The 21,669-nt window shown below is 44.2% G+C and overlaps 1 protein-coding gene across 3 annotated transcripts in view; it reads left to right on the top strand.

The window, feature by feature from the left end:
- The window catches only part of LOC144491523 (neural cell adhesion molecule L1-like protein), a 554,136-nt gene that overhangs the window by 135,361 nt on the left and 397,106 nt on the right, over positions 1 to 21,669 (top strand). For all 3 annotated transcript variants that reach the window (XM_078209437.1, XM_078209436.1, XM_078209438.1), the window contains one exon: positions 20,937 to 21,059. In XM_078209437.1, the coding sequence (XP_078065563.1) occupies positions 20,937 to 21,059 (123 nt within the window). The remainder of the gene's footprint in view (positions 1 to 20,936; positions 21,060 to 21,669) is intronic.

Below are 21,669 nucleotides of genomic sequence, written 5' to 3' on the forward strand. Positions count from 1 at the left end.
TTTTTTTTAACACTATCGACAGTGGTGTGGTCAGGAGGACCCGAGTGTATCAATTTTCACTTACGTTTGTTTTTTTTTCTTCCAATTGCAAACCACTGCTGAGCAAACTTTTGTTCAGATCGAGACGTGTATGAGTTGTGGAGTGGTCGGAAAAGAGCTTGTTAAACTGGCCAGCAAAATCAAAGCGGCCTGTTTTATTTTAGCAGCAGTCACCATTGGCCCTAGGGATTCAAATAGCATTGGAGTCAGTCTGTCATGACTTGAAGTTGGCATCGATATGTTCTGCGGGACATGGATCAGATAAGATATCCGTTCCATGAGTGCCTTGCGGGTTTGAAGGCAGAATGAATTTAAAATTTAGCACAAGTGCCTGTATGAATTTAAAATGTAGCTCAGTTGTCTTGACGATTTTAAAATATAGCACTGTTGCCTTGATGATTTTTAGAATTTAGCACCATGGCCTTGATGAATTTGAAAGTTTAGCGTCGTTTGGCTGGAAGTCTTGTCTTAACTAGAGGAAGATGGCCAAAGAACATGGCGTCAGACTATGTAGGTAACCCAGTTAATCATACTAGCATTATACGGACGGCATGGGGATGAATTGGTTGCATTTAACCATGGACATTTTGATGTAGATCGATCACGGTGGACCTGCAGATTGAGGGATTTGTAAGTGGGCGTTTCCATCAGAGATTCTTGTACCTTGCACTGGTCGCATTGTAGGCTGAATTTCATCATTTGGAGCACCTTAGATTTCATCATTCAGCATTTCCATTAACAAATTGCCCAACAGTGATTCATCCTCTGAATCATTGGTCTCATGGGGCTCCATCATTACCTCCTCACCTGGCCTCCATACCCGTGTCTGTTTGTTGGACTGCACTGTGGGGTCTGTTTTGGTTCTGGGTTTGGGGGTCCTTTATCCTCACCTTCCATTCTAATCAATCTGTGTCTGGTCCCTTACCCAGATGGGGGGTGCAGCATCGGGTGTACCCATCAAAATAACCCGGTGTCTTTAGTCAGGGCCTCTCTGTTGGGTCTGGGACTAGTAAGGCTTACGTTTATGGGGGAATCCATAATGCTGCAAGGGCTGATATCTAGCGAGTCGCGCCAGTCCTCTAGGGTGCGCAAGTCTCCTGTGATGTCCAGGTCAATCAGTATACCTAGGGGCACTTCAGGTGTGGAAGAGGGTTTTGGCTGTAGCGTGATGGGATAAGGGTTTGGTTTGAACCTGGAAGTGGATGAGAAGGTGTCTGGGGAAATACATTTACTGCGTGAGGCCATTCCGGTTGCCAAATGTCATCCTCCCTTATCTCTAATGTGAGATGGTGGAAGTGATTATTCTGAGTCCCGTAAGCTTTTAGTTGATTTACGTGGAACTAACCAGTTTTCCCCTTGGCAATCAGGACCTTATACACTGAGGGGCTTATTTTGTCAGTGATGGTGTGCGGGCCTGCATATCTTGGGGCAAGAAAGAACTGGGATTGTAGAGGGAAATCATTACCTGCTGGCCAACTGTATATTCTATGGGGTGTACTCTTTTATCAAAATATGCCTTGCTTTGTTTCTTTTTAACTCCAAGCCAGTCAGCTACAGCTAACTGGGCTACTTTAATGTTTTCGGTTATCTGCTGGACGGCTTTCTTGTGGGTGAGTGCTGTGATAGCAGGCTCAGTTAAATCAAATCCCAATAAATATTCAGCTCCCCTCATAGGTCGGCCAGTAATTCATGTGGGGGGGGTGAATCCAGTCGAGCTGGAAAAGGTGTTGCGTACCAGCATGAGAGCAAAGGGAAGCACTGTGTCCCATGTCGTGTTGTTTTGCTGCACAGTTTTCCTAATGATCCCTTTCAGTGTTCGGTCCATGCGCTGTACAATTCTACTGGATTGTGGATGGTAGGCGATGTGGAATTTCTGCTTGATGCCAAACCTAGCCATAGCGTTCTGCATCACCTGCCCAGTGAAATGTGCCTCTTGGTTGGAATCTGTGTGGTGGGGAAGACCCCATTATGTAAATACTTATTGGGCTAATATTTTCACGGTGGCCTTAGCTGTGTTGGATCTAGTGAAGAATGCCTCCACCCATTTGGTGAAAGTGTCTATTATTACCAGGACGCTGGGTAGTTTGAGAGCGAGTTATGTTAGTGGCTGTCCCTGTTGCTTTTCCGCATAAGTGCCACATCCTGTGATCCTGGTCCCATCCTCTATGGTGGATGGACCGTCTACATAAATTCTTATGGCTGAGTCTGTCTGTTGGGTGGCTATCTTTTTTGTCCCTGACAGTGCCTCCTGTTGTTCCGGAATAAACGGACCTGTGGGGTCCTTTATGGCTATAACCTGACACTCATGTGGATCTCCCCCATAACTTAAATTATCTGCCAAGAACGTGGACACTTTGGTTCGCTTTACTGTGATGTCCCTACCCTGCAGTAGTAATGTCCAACAGGCAGCATGGGCCTGGCTTACCGAGCCATCTTTAAGCTGGGTTGGGGTGTGTTTGGTGAGAACTGTTATTGTGTTTAATCCGGTAATATATGTGAAATGCTGCACAGCCCAAAGTATCGCGAGCAGGTGTCATTTAGATCCGGAGAAGCCTTGTTCCACTGCGTCTAATACTCGTGAGGTGTGGGCTACTGGGCCTGGTCTATGATGTCATTCCTGTAATAATACTGCCGAAAGTGTGTGGCTGCAACCTCTAAGGTATAGATCTGGGTCGGGGACGAGTAAGGCTGGCGCTGTGGGGAGGGTGCTTTAAATCGGTTACTGCAGCTGTGTGCTGCGTAGTCCATTTCCAGGTCGCCTTTTTCTTTAACAATTTGGAAAGTGGGGCTGCTTTGGTGGTGAAACCATCTATATGATTCCGACAGTACCCTACTAGACCTAGGAAAGTTTGGAGGGCACTCACATCTTGGGGCAGTGGGAGGTGCACTATGGAGTCTATCCTTTTCTGTTCGATCTCCCTCTTCCCCTGGGTAATCACTGTACCTAGGCATATGACCTTGGGTTGCAAAATTTGGGCCTTTTTCGGGTTGACTTTGCAGCCTAATGAGTGGAGCAGTGCAAGCAATTCATCTAATAATGTTACATGCTCCTCTTTGGTGTTAGTCTGTAACAATGCGTTGTCTACATATTGGACCAGACACTCAGGTTGGGAAAACTTTCCGAGTCCGGTAGCTATTCATCTGTGGAAGATGGACGGGGAATTATGGAAACCCTGTGGTAGACAGGTCAAAGTATATTGCTGTCCCTGGAAGGTAAAGACTAATCTGTACTGACAGAAGTGATTTAAAGGGATGGACCAGAAACTGATATCCAGTACCATGAAAAACTTTGCCTGTTCTCCTTGTCTCATTATGGTGATGGGGCTTGTAGCTACAGTGGGAGCTGTGAGTGGGGTAACTATTTAATTCCCGATAATCAATTGTTAATCTCCATGATCCGTCTGTCTTTTTTTACAAGCCATATCGGCGCATTGTTTGTTGATGCCACCCGTCTCAACACCCCCTGCTGTAATAGACTATCAATTACTTTGGCCACCTCCCCCTTTGCCTGTCTGCGGAAACCGTACTGTCTCTGTGGTTTCAGATCCGGCCCTTCAATTGACACCTCCCCAGGTATCTGGCCACAATCATGCTTGTGTTGCATAAACACCCCTTTGTTTCTTTGAAGCACCTCCCTGATGGCTGGATCACTGCTAATTGTTAAGGAGTCAACCAGAATTCCCCTATTGTGCTAACCCTATTAGTATACATCCCAACTGGAATGATTGATGGCGTTCTGCTAATCATAGCCATCTGCCAAATGCATTGATTAGCTGGATCAAATGAAAGATTACATTTGTTCATGTAATCGGACCCAAAAATGTGTTCAGCGTTTGGAGGAACATAAGAACTAGGAGCAGGAGTAGGCCATCTGGCCCCTCAAGCCTGCTCCACCATTCAATAAGATCATGGCTGATCTTTTCATGGACTCAGCTCCACTTACCCGCCCGCTCACCGTAACCCTTAATTCCTTTACTGTTCAAAAATGTATCTATCCTTGCCTTAAAAACATTCAATGAGGTAGCCTCAACTGCTTCACTGGGCAGGGAATTCCACAGATTCACAACCCTTTGTGTGAAGAAGTTCCTCCTCAACTCAGTCCTAAATCTGCTCCCGCTTATTTTGCGGCTATGCCCCCTACTTCTAGTTTCACCCACCAGTGGAAACAACTTCCCTGCTTCTATCTTATCTATTCCCTTCATAATCTTTTATGTTTCTATGAAATCTCCCCTCATTCTTCTGAATTCCAATGAGTATAGCCCCAGTCTACTCAGTCTCTCCTCATAAACCAACCCTCTCAACTCCGGAATCAACCTAGTGAATCTCCTCTGCACCCCCTCCAGTGCCAGTATATCCTTTCTCAAGTAAGGAGACCAAAGTCAACCACCGGATGGTCACACGCCATGTTGGCTAGGCGGATCTGTACAGGGGCTGTAATGCGTCCCCCCTGCATGTATCCTGTGAATCCACTGAGTGTGATTGAACCCGTAGTTAGCCAAGAGATGTCTGTCTTCAATTTTAATATATTCAGGGTAGTCCGGGAGCCTCCAGTATCCCAAAGGAATTCCACGAGGTGGCCTCTTACTTCGCCGTTAGCTAGGGGTCTCCCTGCGCTATCCCACCTGGTGCTACAGACCCAGGCTGGAGAGGCCAGACACCATCAATCGAAGGTTCCACAGGCAGGGGCAGTTGGATATAGTGGTGGGTTAGCGCTCACGGTATGCATGGGGTGACTGGGACCTTCTATTGGTGGCTGGTGGTGTTCTCTCTCGTACCTAGGAGCTGGCCTAACTGGTGGAACCGGTGGTCCTGCTTGTCTCGGGGACCGTGTATAGGGTGGTGGGGGTCTCCTACACTCTTGGGCGAAGTGTCCTGGCCGCTTGCAATTAAATCATGTCCTTCTATCTCTCCCGGGGCTGCTGTGTAGGGTGGAGCTGTACCTCTTTGGTGTTGGTGATCCTCTCTACCCTCGTTCCTCCATACTGGACCCTGGTTAACCCTCATTGGAAGCATTCTCACTTCCCTATCTGACCGTGTCGTTGGGGGTCCCTGAACTTCCTGTTCCCAGACTCGAGCTAACCATCAGAGAACCCATGCTTCACTGTATGTGGTCTCTGCGGGGTCAAAATTAGCACAGGCTTACTTGCCTTCCCCTGTGGTGTGTGACACTAATGTCCTAGCCCATCTGGATGAATCGGCTTCATTTAATCTAGCCCAATCTAATTCCCCATACACTCCCGTGAAGTGGATCCATAAATGACTGGCAAAAGCAGTCGGATGTTCCTCTTTCCTCTGTCTACATTTATTTAACCCATCTACAGGGTCCCCTTTATTAAACCCTACCACAGTCAATATCTCTTCCTTGATCTCGCTGAAGGCTCCTTCCCCGACATTTTGAGGGGCTGGCAGGGCAGAGCATACAGACTTGCTTAAGCACATGACTATTAGCTTTACTTCCTCCCTTTCATCTAGCCTATGCATTATCTTTAACTGCATAACCTCCTCAAAGAAACTGTGTGGGTCAGCCGATGGCTCAAAAGTTGGGATTTTATTTGTGATTTGGCCAATTGTGCCACCGTAAACGGGGCCGTGTATGTAACAGCTGGGCCCTGAGCTTCTCCTACTCGACGTTCAGTCGTCACTGGGTGCTTCGGTACTGGAGGTGAATCTGGGGGCGTGGAGGGTACGACTTCCCCTGGGAAAGATGGTGGTGGACCCCAATCCTTGGTTCGCATAACGTATAGTTTAGCATTCTCTTTTAACTCTCCCCAATCTGCATTCTCTATCTCCTCTTCCTCTACTGTCCCGAAGGTTCACGTAAATCCGTTTTGAACCGATAACAGGGATTCCAGCCATGAAATTTCTCACTGGCATTTGGAGTGGTCAGCGGTTGCCTGTCTCTGTTCTTTACTGGCTTGATGTAGCGCTTTTATTGCCGCCTGCAGATCGGTGCACTTAGCTTCCAATCGTGCTACTGCCTGCTCGGCTTCACCTTTGGCCAAGACAGCATCTTGGTAGGCTCTCTCATACTGGGTCTGAAAATTGCCCAGATGTAATAAATTTGCCTGGTTTGTTCTTTTTAGTTCGTCTCCCTCTCTGTCCTTCTCTGCTTTAATTTGTTCTATCCTTACCTGCTGCTGTTCCTTTAGTTTCTTTACCTCCTTCTCCTTTTCCTCTCTCCATTTCCTAATCTCTTGCTCTTTCTCCTCCTGTACCTGCTTCGATTCCTCCAGTTCCCTGCGAACTGTGTTTAATTCTTTTTCTGTTCCTAGCAACTGTCCTAAGCAGCTCACAATGGCAGTCGCTTTCTCACGTTTGACTGCCCGCTTTCCCTGAAGTTTCCTCAATTCGTCCCAATACTTCTGTCCTAGGGATCCCGGTCCCGTCTCAGCATTGGTACAAAATTCTGCCCATAGGGGCCACCCTTTCTTCTTAATATATTCCCTGATTTTCTTTCCCATATGGGACACTTCTCTGTCTCTTACTGTTTCCTGCCATTCTATATTCAACAACAAGAGCTAGGGAGTTGATCGGATTGCGGGTACAGCTTTGGTCTACATTCCGTTCCTAATCCCTCCGGATTCTCATGTAAACCTACGGAGTTTACCTTGTCCTCTTGTCAGTAACAACGCATGCACAATAAACAATTTCCCGAAAGCAGTTATTTGTCCAATAAGGAGTTTACACCTGTTGGCTCTGAGTTTTAAGTAATTGTTCAATATAGACCTTCCACTCCCTTCGATTTACTTGAAATCCTGGCCGTCACGTGGAGCATTTGCCATCTTAATTCAACCTCAGGCTAAATCTCCAGGAATATTAGGTTCTGTGGGATTCAAGATTGGAGCAACAAAGTTATTTCTTGTCGATGTCCCACCAGAGTTGCCAGTTTGTTGTTGCGCCTGCCGCACACAGTCTGTTTTAACCCTTATACAGTAGACAAAGAATTGTGAGTAGACTTCTTGTTAACACAACAATATTTATTTGCACACAATTATTAATCACTCACCCAATCAACAATACGTTATCTTACAGAATACGAAGATTCAAGTCCAATACTAAACCTTGACTTAACTTTTGCGTGACTGGCAAATAGTCAGGCAGATATTGGCCTTTATCCGCATGTTGATTTCTGTAGTCCTCTGCGTAATCTGGCCCTTTGATCTGGTCTGACACTCTGGCTCTGGCCGGCCTTCCTTACTTCTTGGATGTGGTGGCTCTCATCGTGCTGGTCATTGCTGGTGATGGTCACCGTTGTTGTCGTTCGTTCGTGGGGTTAGAGAGAGTGCGAGCTTCTTCTGTTGCGCAGCACCCTTTATACCTCATTGGTTTTCGTGCCCTTTTTGGCCATTGCCAATCAATCGATTAGGACTTGATCACCCTGATCAATAAGGTCCAATCAAGTGCTCTAGGTGATCTCTAGGTGATCTCTAGGTGTGTATCCAACAGTCATGCCTGTAGGTGCTGGAAGCACGTAGGTCACATACCTCCCTCCCAAATAAGGGGTTAAGGCGCCTGATGTCTGGTAAACAACCCAGTTTGACCAGAAAGTGTCCTTTGTACTGGAGATTACCTATATATATCTTGTGTATTCTGTCTCCTGCAACTGCAGCCTTTTTATCTCTGTCCAATTTCTTTTGAGGCTGCAGCTTGCCTGTTTCAGTGCTTGTCCCCAGCGTGCTCTTGCAAACCACCATCCTGGGTGGCCCGTTTGGCCACAATGGCACCTTACCTTGTCGGACTGCCAGTATTCCCAGTAATGGCCAACATTCCCGGTGGCACCAATGGGGCTTTAGAACTGCCAGCCATTTGATTAGGTGGCAGAATTTCCTTTTTTACAAGGGCGTAAGTCCCAACCCAATAGCTGTTAAATGGCTGTGGAGCACCCAGGCAAGGTGGAGCTGGGCTCGCCCCTGACTTTACAGCTGGGGAATTGCAGGGCAGGGGTGAGTGGGCAATAGGGTAGGGGAAAGGTCCTCGGTAAGCTACTCTGTCAGATAGAGTTGGTGCAGAGTTGATGGGCCAAAAGGCTTCCCTCTGTGCTGTAGAGATTCTATGAGGCAATGCCACTGGCTGTGCATAAAATTCTAGCAATCCGTTACCCTGATGTCGGCTTAACAAAATGCAGATCGTAATATGTTAGAAATACACTTGAAATATAAGTCTTCAGATAGCTTTCAGGAATAAAATGCACTGAGGTATATACTCGAGTAAATAGGAAATAATATTTGCTCTGCTTGATACAAGAAGAACATTGCTGTGCTATCTATTCCTGAATATGTTTCTTAACAAGAAATGTTTAATGTTGGATAACACCCTGCAGGGCACAAAATTACATTTTTAATCTAATTTGAGATGACTGAAGCGTATTTGATTTGGCATTTTAATTTCTTTGGACAAACATTATCATTAGGTTGAACCGATACAGATGCGTGTATTTTAGTTTCTCGACATTCTGTTCAATATCTTATGTTGTTTAAGCTGCAGAGGGTTGTAATAACAACAGCTTGTATTTGCATATTGCCTTCAACATAGGCAAACAGCCCAATCTACAGCTGGACAATTAGCAGAACGCAATAAAAACAGAAAATGCTGGATAAACTCAACAGGTCTGGCAGCATCTGTGGAGAGAAGCAGAGTTAATGTTTTGGATCTAAATGATGCTACTACAGAAAGGTCATTTCGACTTGAAACATTAACTCTGTTTCTCTCCACACATGCCTCCAGACCTGCTGATTTTATCCAGCATTTTCTGTCCTTATTACAACTTCCAACATCCGCAGTATTTTGCTTTTATTAGCAGTCTGCGTTTGGTAGTAATTTTCCAGACATCCCTTGACTTAGCATAATTTGAATGTCACCAAATTGAGAAGTTCTTAGTTTATGTACTATAACTAAGTGTAATAAATGCACTAAAATATAGTTTTAAGAATCTGGATTGCTCTTCTTTCTTCTTCATGGTTATAAATCCAATATCTATAAACAGTTATAAATCCAATATGTAGTGCCATACTAAGATGTTCGAAAATTTATTTCTGGTCTCTGCTGTGATGACCAACTTAAATGACATGGTGCGTCATTACAGTTACATGGTGCATCAGTGTACCTAAACTGGGCTGGGGTTGAGATTCCCGTTCCTGATTTCCCTTACTAAATCAAAATGGTTCCTCTCTATGGGGATATCCAGTCAGGGGAAACTGCTCTTGGTTCTTTTAGCCAGTTTCAGTCATGAAGAATGGCAAATTGGGAGAGAGACCAACTAGTTGCATCTATCTATTGGACGTTAGCTTTCCACCATTCATGATATTGAGCAATCGAAAGGTTAAGAAGTGGGGGAAAAAGATCAGAGGAAACATTTATGAAGCAGTCAAGGAAAGCTGGAGCTTCAGTGATGCTATAAATAACTCGGCCAGAGCCAATATTTGAATAGTTTGCAGTCACTTGAATTAAGGCATGACAGAACATCTTCAAACTCAGTAAGTTGGAAAAATCCAAGTTTTGAATTGAGGAGTGGCATGGTTAGAATGCAATGTGATAAAGAGATTATATTACACTCATATTAATCATTCCTATGCAGGAGGCGGTTAGTTAGAATACAACGTGAATGCAATAATTATATGATATCTTTACGACATAAGTCTATGGATTTGTCCTATACAAATCAGTCTCTGAATGTATTTTTGGTATGTGTGTGACATTGGCAAAACTGCAGTTGTTGCCCATCACTGGGTATTCTGAAAAGATGAAGGTGGGCCATTCATTGAATCCTTATGGTGATGGTATTAGGTAAAAATTCCCTGGATTCTAACCTAGTAATGATGACGGATTGATGGATGTCAGGTGTCCAAGTCAGAATGTGGAGACTTAAAGGCAATCTATGAGAAGGTGACGTTTGTACACATTGGTGCAAATGACGTAGATAGGAAGAGCAGGGGGATCCTACGAGAGCAATTCAGGGAGTTGGGAAATAGACTAAAAAGTAGGGCCTCCAGGGTGGCCATCTCTGGGCTGCTCCCAATGCCTCGTGCCAGTGAGGCTAAGAATAGGGAGTTAGTACAATTGAATGCTTGGCTAAAGGACTGGTCCAGGAGGGAGGGCTTCATTTTCCTAGATCAATGGGAAGTTTTCAGGAGAGGATGGCACCTGTACAAGAAGGACGGGTCACAACTAAGTTGGAAGGGCACGAATATCCTGGCTGGCAGTTTTGCTAGTGCAGTTCGGGGGGGTTTAAACTAGTATGGCAGGGGGGTGGGGATCAAAATATTAGATCTACAAGTGTAGAGGCTGGGGACGAGCTTGGGGCTGGGACAAGGCTGGCAAAGAAGAAGAGCACTCTGGGGGAGGATGACCTCACTGGGCCTGGAGGTCTGGAGTGCTTATACTTCAGTGCAAGGAGCGTAGCAGGTAAGACAGACGAACTTAGGGCCTTAATGCTCACGAGGAATTTGGATCTGGTTGCGGTGACAGAGACTTGGTTGAAAGAGGGACAGGACTGATAGCTGAATATTCCGGGGTACAAGTGTTTTAGGTGAGACAGAGGAGGGGCCAAAAGAGGTGGGGGAGTAGCAGTATTAGTTGGAGAGCATATTACAGCGGTGCAGAGGGAGGACAATTCAGAGGGGTCGTGTAACGAGTAATTCTGGGTGGAGCTTAGAAACAGGAAGGGCGCAGTCACTATGTTGGGGGTATACTACAGGCCCCCCAGCAGCCCAAGGGAAGTGGAAGAATGGATATGTCAGGAGATACTGGATAGGTGCAGGAAAAATAGGGTTGTTGCCGTGGGAGACTTCAATTTCCCTGGTATAGACTGGAAATCGCTGAGAGCTGGGACTCTGAATGGGGAGGAATTTGTAAAATGCGTACAGGAGGGTTCTTTGGAACAATATGAAGATAGCCCGACTAGAGAGGGGGCTATACTGGACCTAGTACTGGGGAATGAGCCCGGTCAGGTCTTCAAAGTTTCGGTAGGGGAACATGTAGCAAATAGTGACCACAATTCTGTTAGCTTTAGGATAGTGATGGAAAAGGATGAGTGGTGTCCCAATGGTAAGGTGTTGGATTGGGGGAAGGCTAACTTTAGTGGGATCAGGCAGAAATTGGCAGCTCTTGACTGGGAGAGGCTGTTTGAGGGTAAATCCATATCTGGCATGTGGGAGTCTTTTAAGGAACAGTTGTTAGGGCTGCAGGACAGACATGTGCCTGTAAAAAAGAAGGATAGGAAGGGTAGGATTCGAGAACCGTGGATAACCAGGGAAATTGAGGGACTGGTCAAAAAGAAAAGAGAGGCGTATGTTAGGTCCAGGCAGCTAAAAACGGAGGGAGCTCTGGAGGAGTACAAAAAAGTAGGAAAGAACTCAAACGGGGAATTAGAAGGGCAAAAAGGGGTCACGAAATGTCCTTGGCAGACAGGATTAAGGAGAATCCCAAGGCATTTTATTCGTACGTTTGGAACAAAAGGGTTGTCAGGGAAAAAAATCGGACCTCTCAGGGACAAAAGTGGGGAATTATACTTGGAGCCCAAAGAAGTAGGGGAGATCCTAAATGAATACTTTGCGTCGGTATTCACAAAGGAGAGGGGTGTGTTGACTGGGAGTGTCTCGGAGGGGAGTGTTGAACCGTTGGAGAAAATCTCCATTACAAGGGAGGAAGTGTTAGGTTTGTTAGAGAATGTAAAGACTGACAAATCCCCAGGGCCTGATGGAATCTATCCAAGGCTGCTCAGGGAGACGGGAGATGAAATCGCTGGGCCTCTGACGTAAATCTTTGTCTCGTCACTGGACGCAGGTGAGGTCCCAGAGGATTGGAGGATAGCTAATGTGGTCCCGTTATTTAAGAAGGGTAGGAATGATAACCCGGGTAATTATAGGCCGGTGAGCTTGACGTCCGTGGTGGGGAAGTTGTTGGAGAAGATACTTAGAGATAGGATATATGCGCATTTAGAAAGGAATAAACTCATTAACGATAGTCAGCATGGTTTTGTGAGAGGGAGGTCATGCCTCACTAACCTGGTGGAGTTTTTTGAAGAGGTGACCGGAATGGTTGACGAGGGAAGGGCCGTGGATGTCGTCTATATGGACTTTAGTAAAGCGTTTGACAAAGTCCCTCATGGTAGGCTGGTGAAAAAGGTTGGATCTCATGGGATAAAGGGGGAGGTGGCTAGATGGGTGGAGAACTGGCTTGGTCACAGAAGACAGAGGGTGGTAGTGGAAGGGTCTTTTTCCGGCTGGAGGCCTGTGACTAGTGGTGTTCCGCAGGGCTCTGTATTGGGACCTCTGCTGTTTGTGATTTATATAAACGATCTGGAAGAAGGTGTAACTGGGGTGATCAGTAAGTTTGCGGACGACACAAAATTGGCAGGACTTGCAGATAGTGAGGAGCATTGTCAGAAGCTGCAGAAGGATATAGATAGGCTGGAAATTTGGGCAAAGAAATGGCAGATGGAGTTCAATCCTGATGAATGCGAAGTGATGCATTTTGGTAGAAATAATGTAGGGAGGAGCTATACGATAAATGGCAGAACCATAAAGGGTGTAGATACCGCAGAGGGACCTGGGTGTGCAAGTCCACAGATCCTTGAAGGTGACGTCACAGGTGGAGAAGGTGGTGAAGAAGGCATATGGCATGCTTGCCTTTATAGGACGGGGCATAGAGTATAAAAGTTGGGGTCTGATGTTGCAGATGTATAGAATGTTAGTTCGGCCGCATTTGGGATACTGCGTCCAGTTCTGGTCGCCACACGACCAGAAGGATGTGGAGGCTTTGGAGAGAGTACAGAGGAAGTTTACCAGGATGTTGCCTGGTATGGAGGGGCTTAGTTATGAGGAGAGATTGGGTAAACTGGGGTTGTTCTCCCTGGAAAGACGGAGGATGAGGGGAGAGTTAATAGAGGTGTATAAAATTATGAAAGGCATAGATAGGGTGAACGGTGGGAAGCTTTTCCCCAGGTCGGTGGTGACGTTCACGAGGGGTGATAGGTTCAAGGTGAAGGGGGGGAGGTTTAACACATTTATCAGAAGGACATATTTTACACAGAGGGTGGTGGGGGCCTGGAATGCGCTGCCAGGCAAGGTGGTGGAGGCGGACACACTGGGAACATTTAAGACTTATCTAGATAGCCATATGAACGGAGTGGGAATGGAGGGATACAAAAGAATGGTCTAGTTTGGACCAGGGAGCGGCACGGGCTTGGAGGGCCGAAGGGCCTGTTCCTGTGCTGTATTGTTCTTTGTTCTTCTTCTTGTGTCCATGACACTGCTGCTGTTGTCCTTCTTAGTGATAGAGGCAAGAAGGATGAAGTTCCTGTCAAATTAATCTCAAGTGAGCTGCTTTATTGTGTAGATTCAACATTTTACAGCCACAAGGCGTTATTGATGGAGGCAGTGAATATTGAGTTAAGTGGTGGGGACATTGATTAAATAAATTGCTCTGTCCTTGATGATATTGAGCTTCTTGAGTGATGTTGTCACTGTGCACATCCACACGTGTGCTGAGTATTCCATCATAATACTTATTAAACCCTTGTATGTCAAAGAGAGCAATTTGGAGTAAAAGTCAAGATGCTAATTCTAGTTTTACCCAGCCTATCCTATGCCCTTGTAGCTAGTGCTAATATGCCTTGTCACTGAATGCTGATGATGTGGGTCTTAGTGATGGTGGTATCACTGTAGGTTAATGGAAGACATATTGGCTGCTTTTTTTGGTAATGATCATTACTTGGAATATTTCTGGCACAAATATGATGCCTTTTGAGAGCCCAAGCCTACTGGAGGAATGCAAATGGAGTGAACACTATGGGAATATTGACAAATGTTTAAAAGGCATTTAGAAAAGTACATGGATGGGAAAGGATTAGAGGGATATGGGCCAAACACAAGCAATTGGGACGAGCTGGGAGGGCACCATGGTCGGCATGGACCGGTTGGGCCGAAGGGCCTGTTTCCATGCTGCATTGCTCTATGACTCTAAACAGCACAACTGCTGACTTTCATGAATGAAGGAAGGTCATTGATGAAGGTGGTTGAGTCAAGAATGCCTGCCTTATGAGCTCTTGCTGGATGACTGTGCTCTGAAAGCCACAAGAACTTTTCATTGTGTCAGATATGACTCCTTCTACTGAAAGGCTTTCTCTTTGGCCTTCAATAATGGTCTCAGTTTTGCAAGGGTTCTTCAGTGCGATGTTCAGTCATGGGTTGTGCCAATGTCCAGGGCAACTAATGGCACCATTGCTCTGGCATTCAATTCTCATTCTGGGTGAAGGCTGTGATAAGGTCTGCAACTGAATGGTTCTGATGAAACCCAAACATCGGTGAGCAGGATATTGAATGAAAAACTATCACATGATGGCATTATTAAAGACTCTGTCAAGTTGTGTGCAATGTGACAAGATATGTGGTAGAGTAACTTTGTGCCAGTCATGGTTCACAACTCACCAAGGATGCCTTGGTTTGAACTGCTATGTCGATCTTTAATCTGTTCCAGGATGAAGGATGTTCTGAAGGTGGTGACATCGGGAAATATAACCTGGTGGAGTGTACATTTGAGTATAGATGTCATATAGATGGAGGGTTAAATCAGCAAAAATACAAGCATGCCGTGTGCCAGCTCTAACCTACTGACTGTCACCATCAATATGTGGTGAGCTGGTTGTATACGATCACCTCAGGAGAGTCAGGTTGCCTAATAACAAATGGTGATTATTAAATTGCAGTGGTGTTTTCAATATACTTTTAAGTTCAACATTGCATCCATTGGTTTCTTGCACTTCCTGAAATTTCCCATTGTAGATGTAGAAGGATGCTTTCTTCTGCCTGGGTGCATGTTATTCAATATAATTATTTAATATCAGAGGTGTAATTGGATTCTATTTAATTAGTTCGGTTAGAAATATCTAACTACTGAGCAACAAAGTGGAATGATTAATCAACAGAGGTCTTCACTGTCAGTGAGGAGTGTTGGAGTCCTCAGGTGTCTCTGTGCAACACCACTTTTAAGAGGCTAGAGGGCAAGTACTGAATGGTTCACAGTTGTATCTGTGTTTAAGTCTGAATATTCTGCCACTTTCTACTCACTACAATATATTTTCAATGTCTACAGTGCAATACAACTTAATCATATTTCAATATCTCAAAAAACTCATAAAAAGCACTAAGGTAGGGTGGATAATAGGTAATTGGATAAAAGGACAAAATTGAAGTCAATGGAAAAGATTCTTGAGAATCATGTGCTACGTAAAACAGATTACTGATTCACTATGAGCCCATTACACATTTCCATCACTTGTCAGTTTGATTACATGCTCAAATATGTAGTGAGCTTTGCATATACAAGCTTCTGACTCGAGAGCTAATAATACTGCTCTTGAGGTAAGCTGTCACTTGGAATGCATCTGTTACAATAAAGTTTTGGACTAAAATCAAATATTTTTTGACGTAGGGAAATGTTTCTAACATCCTAATATGCTAAACCTTTCTGATAAACATTGCCACTTTAATTGTAATATATATTATTTGGTGCCAAATTCTTTCTTTACATTTTTTAGGTGATTGTTGTTTCAGTTCATCAAGTTGTGAGATAATAATGAAAAATATAATACTTGTTTCTGACAGTGTGACAGCATCAAGTAGCTCAGGCCAGCAGGAGAGAAATCGTTTTCCCTCTTCCAGAACGAAATACTTGAATGCTAACCTCCAGAGAGGTTCACATTCTTCTGCTTCATGATGAGTCCCGCAATAATTTTCTCCCCCAATTCCCTCACTAAATAATCTTGTAAGGTGATCAACTAAGTGAGATTTGGTCTTACATGTAACATGGGAACCTTATCCTGTTGTGTCACAACTACTGGGAACTGGATTAGGCTTCGTGGAGGCAATTTTACAGATAGTATTGGGAAACAAAGAACAACTTAGCAAATGTTTGGGCAGGATTTAATCAGCATTTCAGAGATGAAAGCATAGGTTGCAAATGCACAGCTACTGATGTCATAATTCTCACTATTTAATATAATGCTTATTACATTCTTGTATAATGAGAAACATGATAAGTTCCAAAATGCCTCCTCAATTAGGAGCTGATAATTGTCTCTGCACTTGTTTGTACTGTTGGAAAAAATGCAGCAGAAAGACTTACATTGAAAGTAGCTTATATTCTCAGAAATTTCTAAATCATCTTGTATATATTGCAGTACTTTTTTTGTAATGATAACTCAACTCAACAACAACCCAAGTGTAATAAGTCCTCGGACGCGAAACTCTCATCACCATAATTCCTTTATTTACAAGATCCAACAATACTATACAGAGTGCTCTACCCCACCTCAGCCCCCTTTGTTTTCATTCTATTTAGTTTAATTTTTCACTGTTCTCTACCTTTTATTTCTTTGTCTTTCTTCATTTTTCTTCCCCGCCCCACTCTTTCCCCCTACTTCATCCCCCTTCCCTTCCCTTTTCTCTCCTCCTGCCGTTTGGCCATTTGCACCCTTTATTCTCCCTGTGGACAGCTATTAGCAGTCTTTTCCCCTGTTTTCTGTGGCTATGACTCATCTTTCATTCCCTCACCCTGCAGTATAAATATCTCCCACTTTCTATGCCTTTTAGCTTTGACAAATGGTCACCTGGACTTGAAACGTCAGCTCTTTTCTCACCTTACAGATGCTGCCAGACCTGCTGAGATTTTCCAGCGTTTTCTCTTTTGTTTCAGATTCCAGCATCCACAGTAATTTGCTTCTATACAGAGTGCTCTCAGTCTACATCAGGAGTGCAAAAGAACTGACACTTCTGTTTAACTACAGAGCCTGGGGCTCCCTGATTGGATCATCAATTAGGCCCTTTAAATAGGACCATCTTTTTGTGTTCAATCAGATAAATAAAATCAACTTAACCTCGGGACAACTCAAAAAGGGCAGCTCCCTAAAAGGAGGGGAACCGCCCAAAATAAAAGACAAAGCGGAAAGGAAACTTAAAACATCAAATTCAAATGTGATTAAAGAGGTCAGTAATACACCCCAGTCCCTGCGGTGCCCAGCGGGCTCGGAAGGCGTCAACTCATACTGCATGCTCCCTTTCCAGGGACACCTGGCCGCGAATGTAGCTTCGGTAGAGGGACAGACAGTCAGGTTGGACAACCCCTTCGATCACCCGCTGCCTGGGCCTGTAGATGGCATGCCTTGCCAGGCCTAGGAGCAGGTTCACGAGGAGGTCCTCCTCCTTCCCTGCCCCCTTCTGCACCAGGTGTCCCTTTAAATAGGGAGTTCATATTCAAGCAGGCTAACCTCAATTGCCTGGTTAAAGTCATTACGTGGACACAACTCCCACTCACCTGATGAAGGGGCAGCACTCCGAAAGCTTGTGCTACCAAATAAACCTGTTGGACTTTAACCTAGTGTTGTGAGACTTCTTACTAAAGTCATTACACCAAGTAAAACCAGGTGAATCCCCCATGATTCCTTCAAGGCACCCATGGGGCTTTAACATTCACCAGAAAATAGAGTTGGGATCTTTAATTAATGGGGGAAATTTTATCAGTTAAAAATTAGTACGTTGGGCTTAAGTGAGGTGTTACTTTTTTTTCAATATCTTCAACCCGACGACAATTCACCTCCACCTACTTGACAAGGTTGTGATAACAAATGGGAGCCAAACATATCCCAGGAGGAAGATTGGGTTTTGAATTGTTGAAGTAAGGCTGGCAGCCTGAGATTTAACCTGTTTTTGAGGATGTTCGATGACCTGTCAGCTCAAGTAAGGTAAAGACACTTTTTGGGAGAGGTTAAGGTGTCAAAGGACGGCACGATGACACAGTGGTTAGCACTGCTGCCTCACAGTGCCAGGGACCGAGGTTTGATTCCCGGCTTGGGTCACTGTCTGTGTGGAGTTTGCACGTTCTCCCTGTGCCCGCGTGGGTTTCCTCCGGGTGCTCCGGTTTCCTCCCACAGTCCAAAGATGTGCAGGTTAGGTGAATTGGCCATGCTAAATTCTCCCTCAGTGTACCCAAACAGGCACCGGAATGTGGTGACTAGGGGATTTTCACAGTAATTTCATTGCAATGTGAATGTAAGCCTACTTGTGACTAATAAATAAGCTTTTTTCAGCACTGCTTATGGGCCAGAAGGAACAATAGTGCTTTTCCCCCTGAGCTCAAAGCCTGCCTACCTTACTTTGGTTTAACACCCCCTATCAGCTCTTCCTTCTAAGTGAAGAATACCCTCTCCTGGGGTTTGGAACCACCATCCACCCTACCTCCCTGAGCCAGGGATCAGACTATCCTGCCCCCAGCAATCTTACTCCCACTGGCAGCTGCAGGCTTTTTACATGCATCTGCAGCCTTGTCCAGAATGCGTCCCACCAAACTGGAAACTAAACTTGATGGGTAAGCTGCCTTTCCAGCTGGGGGATCCTCCTGCAAAAGAATGCATTTTAGATGCCAACCCTGCAGATTATCAAACCTGCCCCCATTTGGGGCCAATGTCTTCCGTAGCACTGTAATTCGCATTCCAAATTAGTAACATCAGCTAAGATTATATGCTTTGACTACTCAACTTGTGCTCAACAAAACCCAAGTATAACCAAATGAATCCTCCATGATTCTTTAAAGGCATCATGGGGTTTCAACATTGACAGACACCTCGACTGGTGACTGTGAACATGAGAGCAAAAGTTTTCTTCATTACCACTGTCTTCCACATCTTCCACCTCTTTCTTTTCCACAATTGCCTGCCAAGTTGCAGTTTCCCTGTATCCAGAAGGAAAAGGCACAACAGTGCCAAAGAGAAAAGATCAATGCAAGAAATGCTTTTTTTTTTACACTGTAGCTTCGAGATCGGAAGAAATTGAGGGCTGAAGGGGAATTAGAATGTGAAGAGGATTCAATATAATATGATCTTTTTCAATAGTTTCAGTCCCAGCACTGGCCCCAGTGATGGCCACTCGTAATGGTGGCAGTCATCTTCTCCATTGGAGTACAGACATGCATTTGTGCCTGTCCTCTGCCAGTTAATACCTGATGCCTCCATTTATGTGCCAACTTGTCGTGAAAGAGTGAGGAAAGTATCCTATTGAGTGTGGTGCAATGTGTTCCGATGATATGGCTGCCCTGGTTGAACAGTTAGCAGTGCATACAATCTGAGAGATGTGGGCGCGAGACTTGCAGCTTTGCTAGTTATAAGATGAAGTTACAAGTATTCAGTTAAATGATTGTTGGGAGGTGGTTAATGAAGATGTGATGCATTGAAGAATGCTTCAGCATTGTGATTCAGTTGGCGGAATATTATATTTGGAATTTACTGATCTTAACTGCTCATGTGAGTTCTTTGACCTTTTTGCAGCATGCATCTAGGTCTTCAGGGCTATATTTCTGGCATTGACTAACATGGCTATCTTGATCCACTGTTCAGAAGGTTTGTTTGCAGAACTTCATGGCCCTGTGGGGAGATCACATCTCTCCTCTTTGCCCCCTCATTCACTAAGACATGCAATACATCCATGGAAATTGTCGCATCTTAATTAATTCTCCTTCCTGCTGGCATTCTCTTCCAGAACAATATTCCAGCATCTGTCCAGCTGTAATGCTGTCAGATGCAGGCTAGCTTTAAGTGGTGTGTCTCGCACAAACTCGAGCCCTCTGCTAAGCTGTACATCCACTCAAATAAGTGTTTCCTTTATTATTTTGTGAAAATGGGCAGCATTTGTTACCTGTCTTGTCTTGTCCTTGAAATGAATGGCATGCTCGGCCATTTCAGAAGGTAGCTAAGAGTCAACACATTGCTGTGGGTCTGGAGTCGCATGTAGGCCAGATCAGGTAAGGACGGCAGATTGCCTTCCCTAAAGGTCCTCATTGCAGTAGATGGGTTTTTATGGCAATCGATGATAGTTTTGCAGTCACTATTGTTTTTATATTCCAGGTTTTTATTAATTGAATTGAAGTTCCACCAGCTACCATGGTGGGATTTGAACCCCTGTCTCCAGGGGCCTCTGAGTTACTCATCCAGTGACAATGTCACTATGCCACCATCTCCCCGGAGCAGATCTCAGGTAGCAATCGTGAGATTAACATGCAGCAACAAATTTTCATGCTGCCGGCACCAGAATGCACAGGTCAATTGTGCATTGCAGTCCCTGTGCCTTTTTCAGGGGCTGTCCAACCTAATCCCCTCAGTGTCTGGAACAGAATTTCTAAAGAAAATATTGCATGAATATAAGAAACCAATTTGCAATTTACATCTTAATTCTTCACTTATTCTGAAAATTAACCTGGGATTGAAAACATTTAAAATTATAATTTTCTAAAATATGAAGCTATTACAGCAAGGCACAGTGCTGATATTTAATATGTTGAACATTGACTGATGGATGAGTGAACAATATATTCTCTGCTTTTTCACTTTGTATTTTAAAAATTATAGCATGAGGAATAATTAACAATTAAAGTAAATAAGAAAGTGTTGAGCGTCAGGTAACTCTATTCTGGGTTACCAAACTGCATGAGCCAACCATATATTTTGTGACAACTAGGTATTACTTTAGTGTGCAGCAGTGAATCTAACTTGAACAGCTACTCTTAAAGTTAACAGTCAATAGTTTTCTTTCTCTTGAGCAGTTACCTTTGATTTGGGTTTATGTGTTAACTTCGGCCAAAATTTTCCTGTCTCTTCCACCGCGGGAATCATAGCAGGCAAGACAGAAATTTTGGTGGATCATTTAAAGGTTCATTGAGCTCGGGTGGAATATCTGGTCTTGGGAAGCGCATGGATGGAGAATCCTGCCCTTTGTTTTTCAAGTTTTATGCTCTCTTGCTGAAAATTTTCTGTCTGGCTTGTGCTCTTATTCCATTATTTGATATCTGGAGAGAGCATGTTTCATTTGTTCTAACTTTACGTATTATGACTGATGTTCTTGTTCTTTTTCCAGCTATCCCTCGATTTCCAAAAGAGAGTGCAAAGCGTATTGAGGTTGAGGAAGGGGATCCTGTGGTGTTACCATGTAATCCTCCCAGTGGGCCACCTCCATTAAATATTTATTGGATGACCAGGAGTAAGTACTGCCTATTATATATTTATGATGGCCGATTCCATCTAGCTGTTAAACTAAATTGTTAAATTCAGTCTGTATGACACTTGGCAATTACCCTTTATCATTATTGGCCTTGATGGTGTTTGCTCATTGTGAGATTTTCACCAACGCCCGATAAAAATACTAAAATGTTAAGGGAAAGGTCACGGAAGGTAATCACTTTTATATTTTGCAGCCCTTCTGCTGTAAAAAGTGTCATTGTAAAATTGTATTGATGACTTAATAGACTCTGTTAGAGTATGTAAAATATTACAGTGTAGAGGCAGGGTATACACAGATTCTTTTGTCAAGTAAATCTTGAAGGTGTGAATGCAAGGACTGAGACAATATAACTCTAAAATGTAAGCACACTTTCCACAAAATGTTAAATTTAAATTGAAGATTGACTTTAGTTAACCAGAAATATTAAGGAAAATGGAGCGAAAGTGGATGCATGCAGGCAGGTTGCCGATTAGCTATGATCACATTAAATGGTGGAACAGGCTGGAGGAGCTGAATATCCCTACCTGCTCCTGTGTTCCAATGTTCCAATTTAAAAGGCAATACCTATTTCGGGCACAGTCTAGTTCAC

This window comes from Mustelus asterias, chromosome 3 (assembly GCF_964213995.1).
Source record: "Mustelus asterias chromosome 3, sMusAst1.hap1.1, whole genome shotgun sequence".
Classification (NCBI taxonomy): Eukaryota; Metazoa; Chordata; class Chondrichthyes; order Carcharhiniformes; family Triakidae; genus Mustelus; species Mustelus asterias.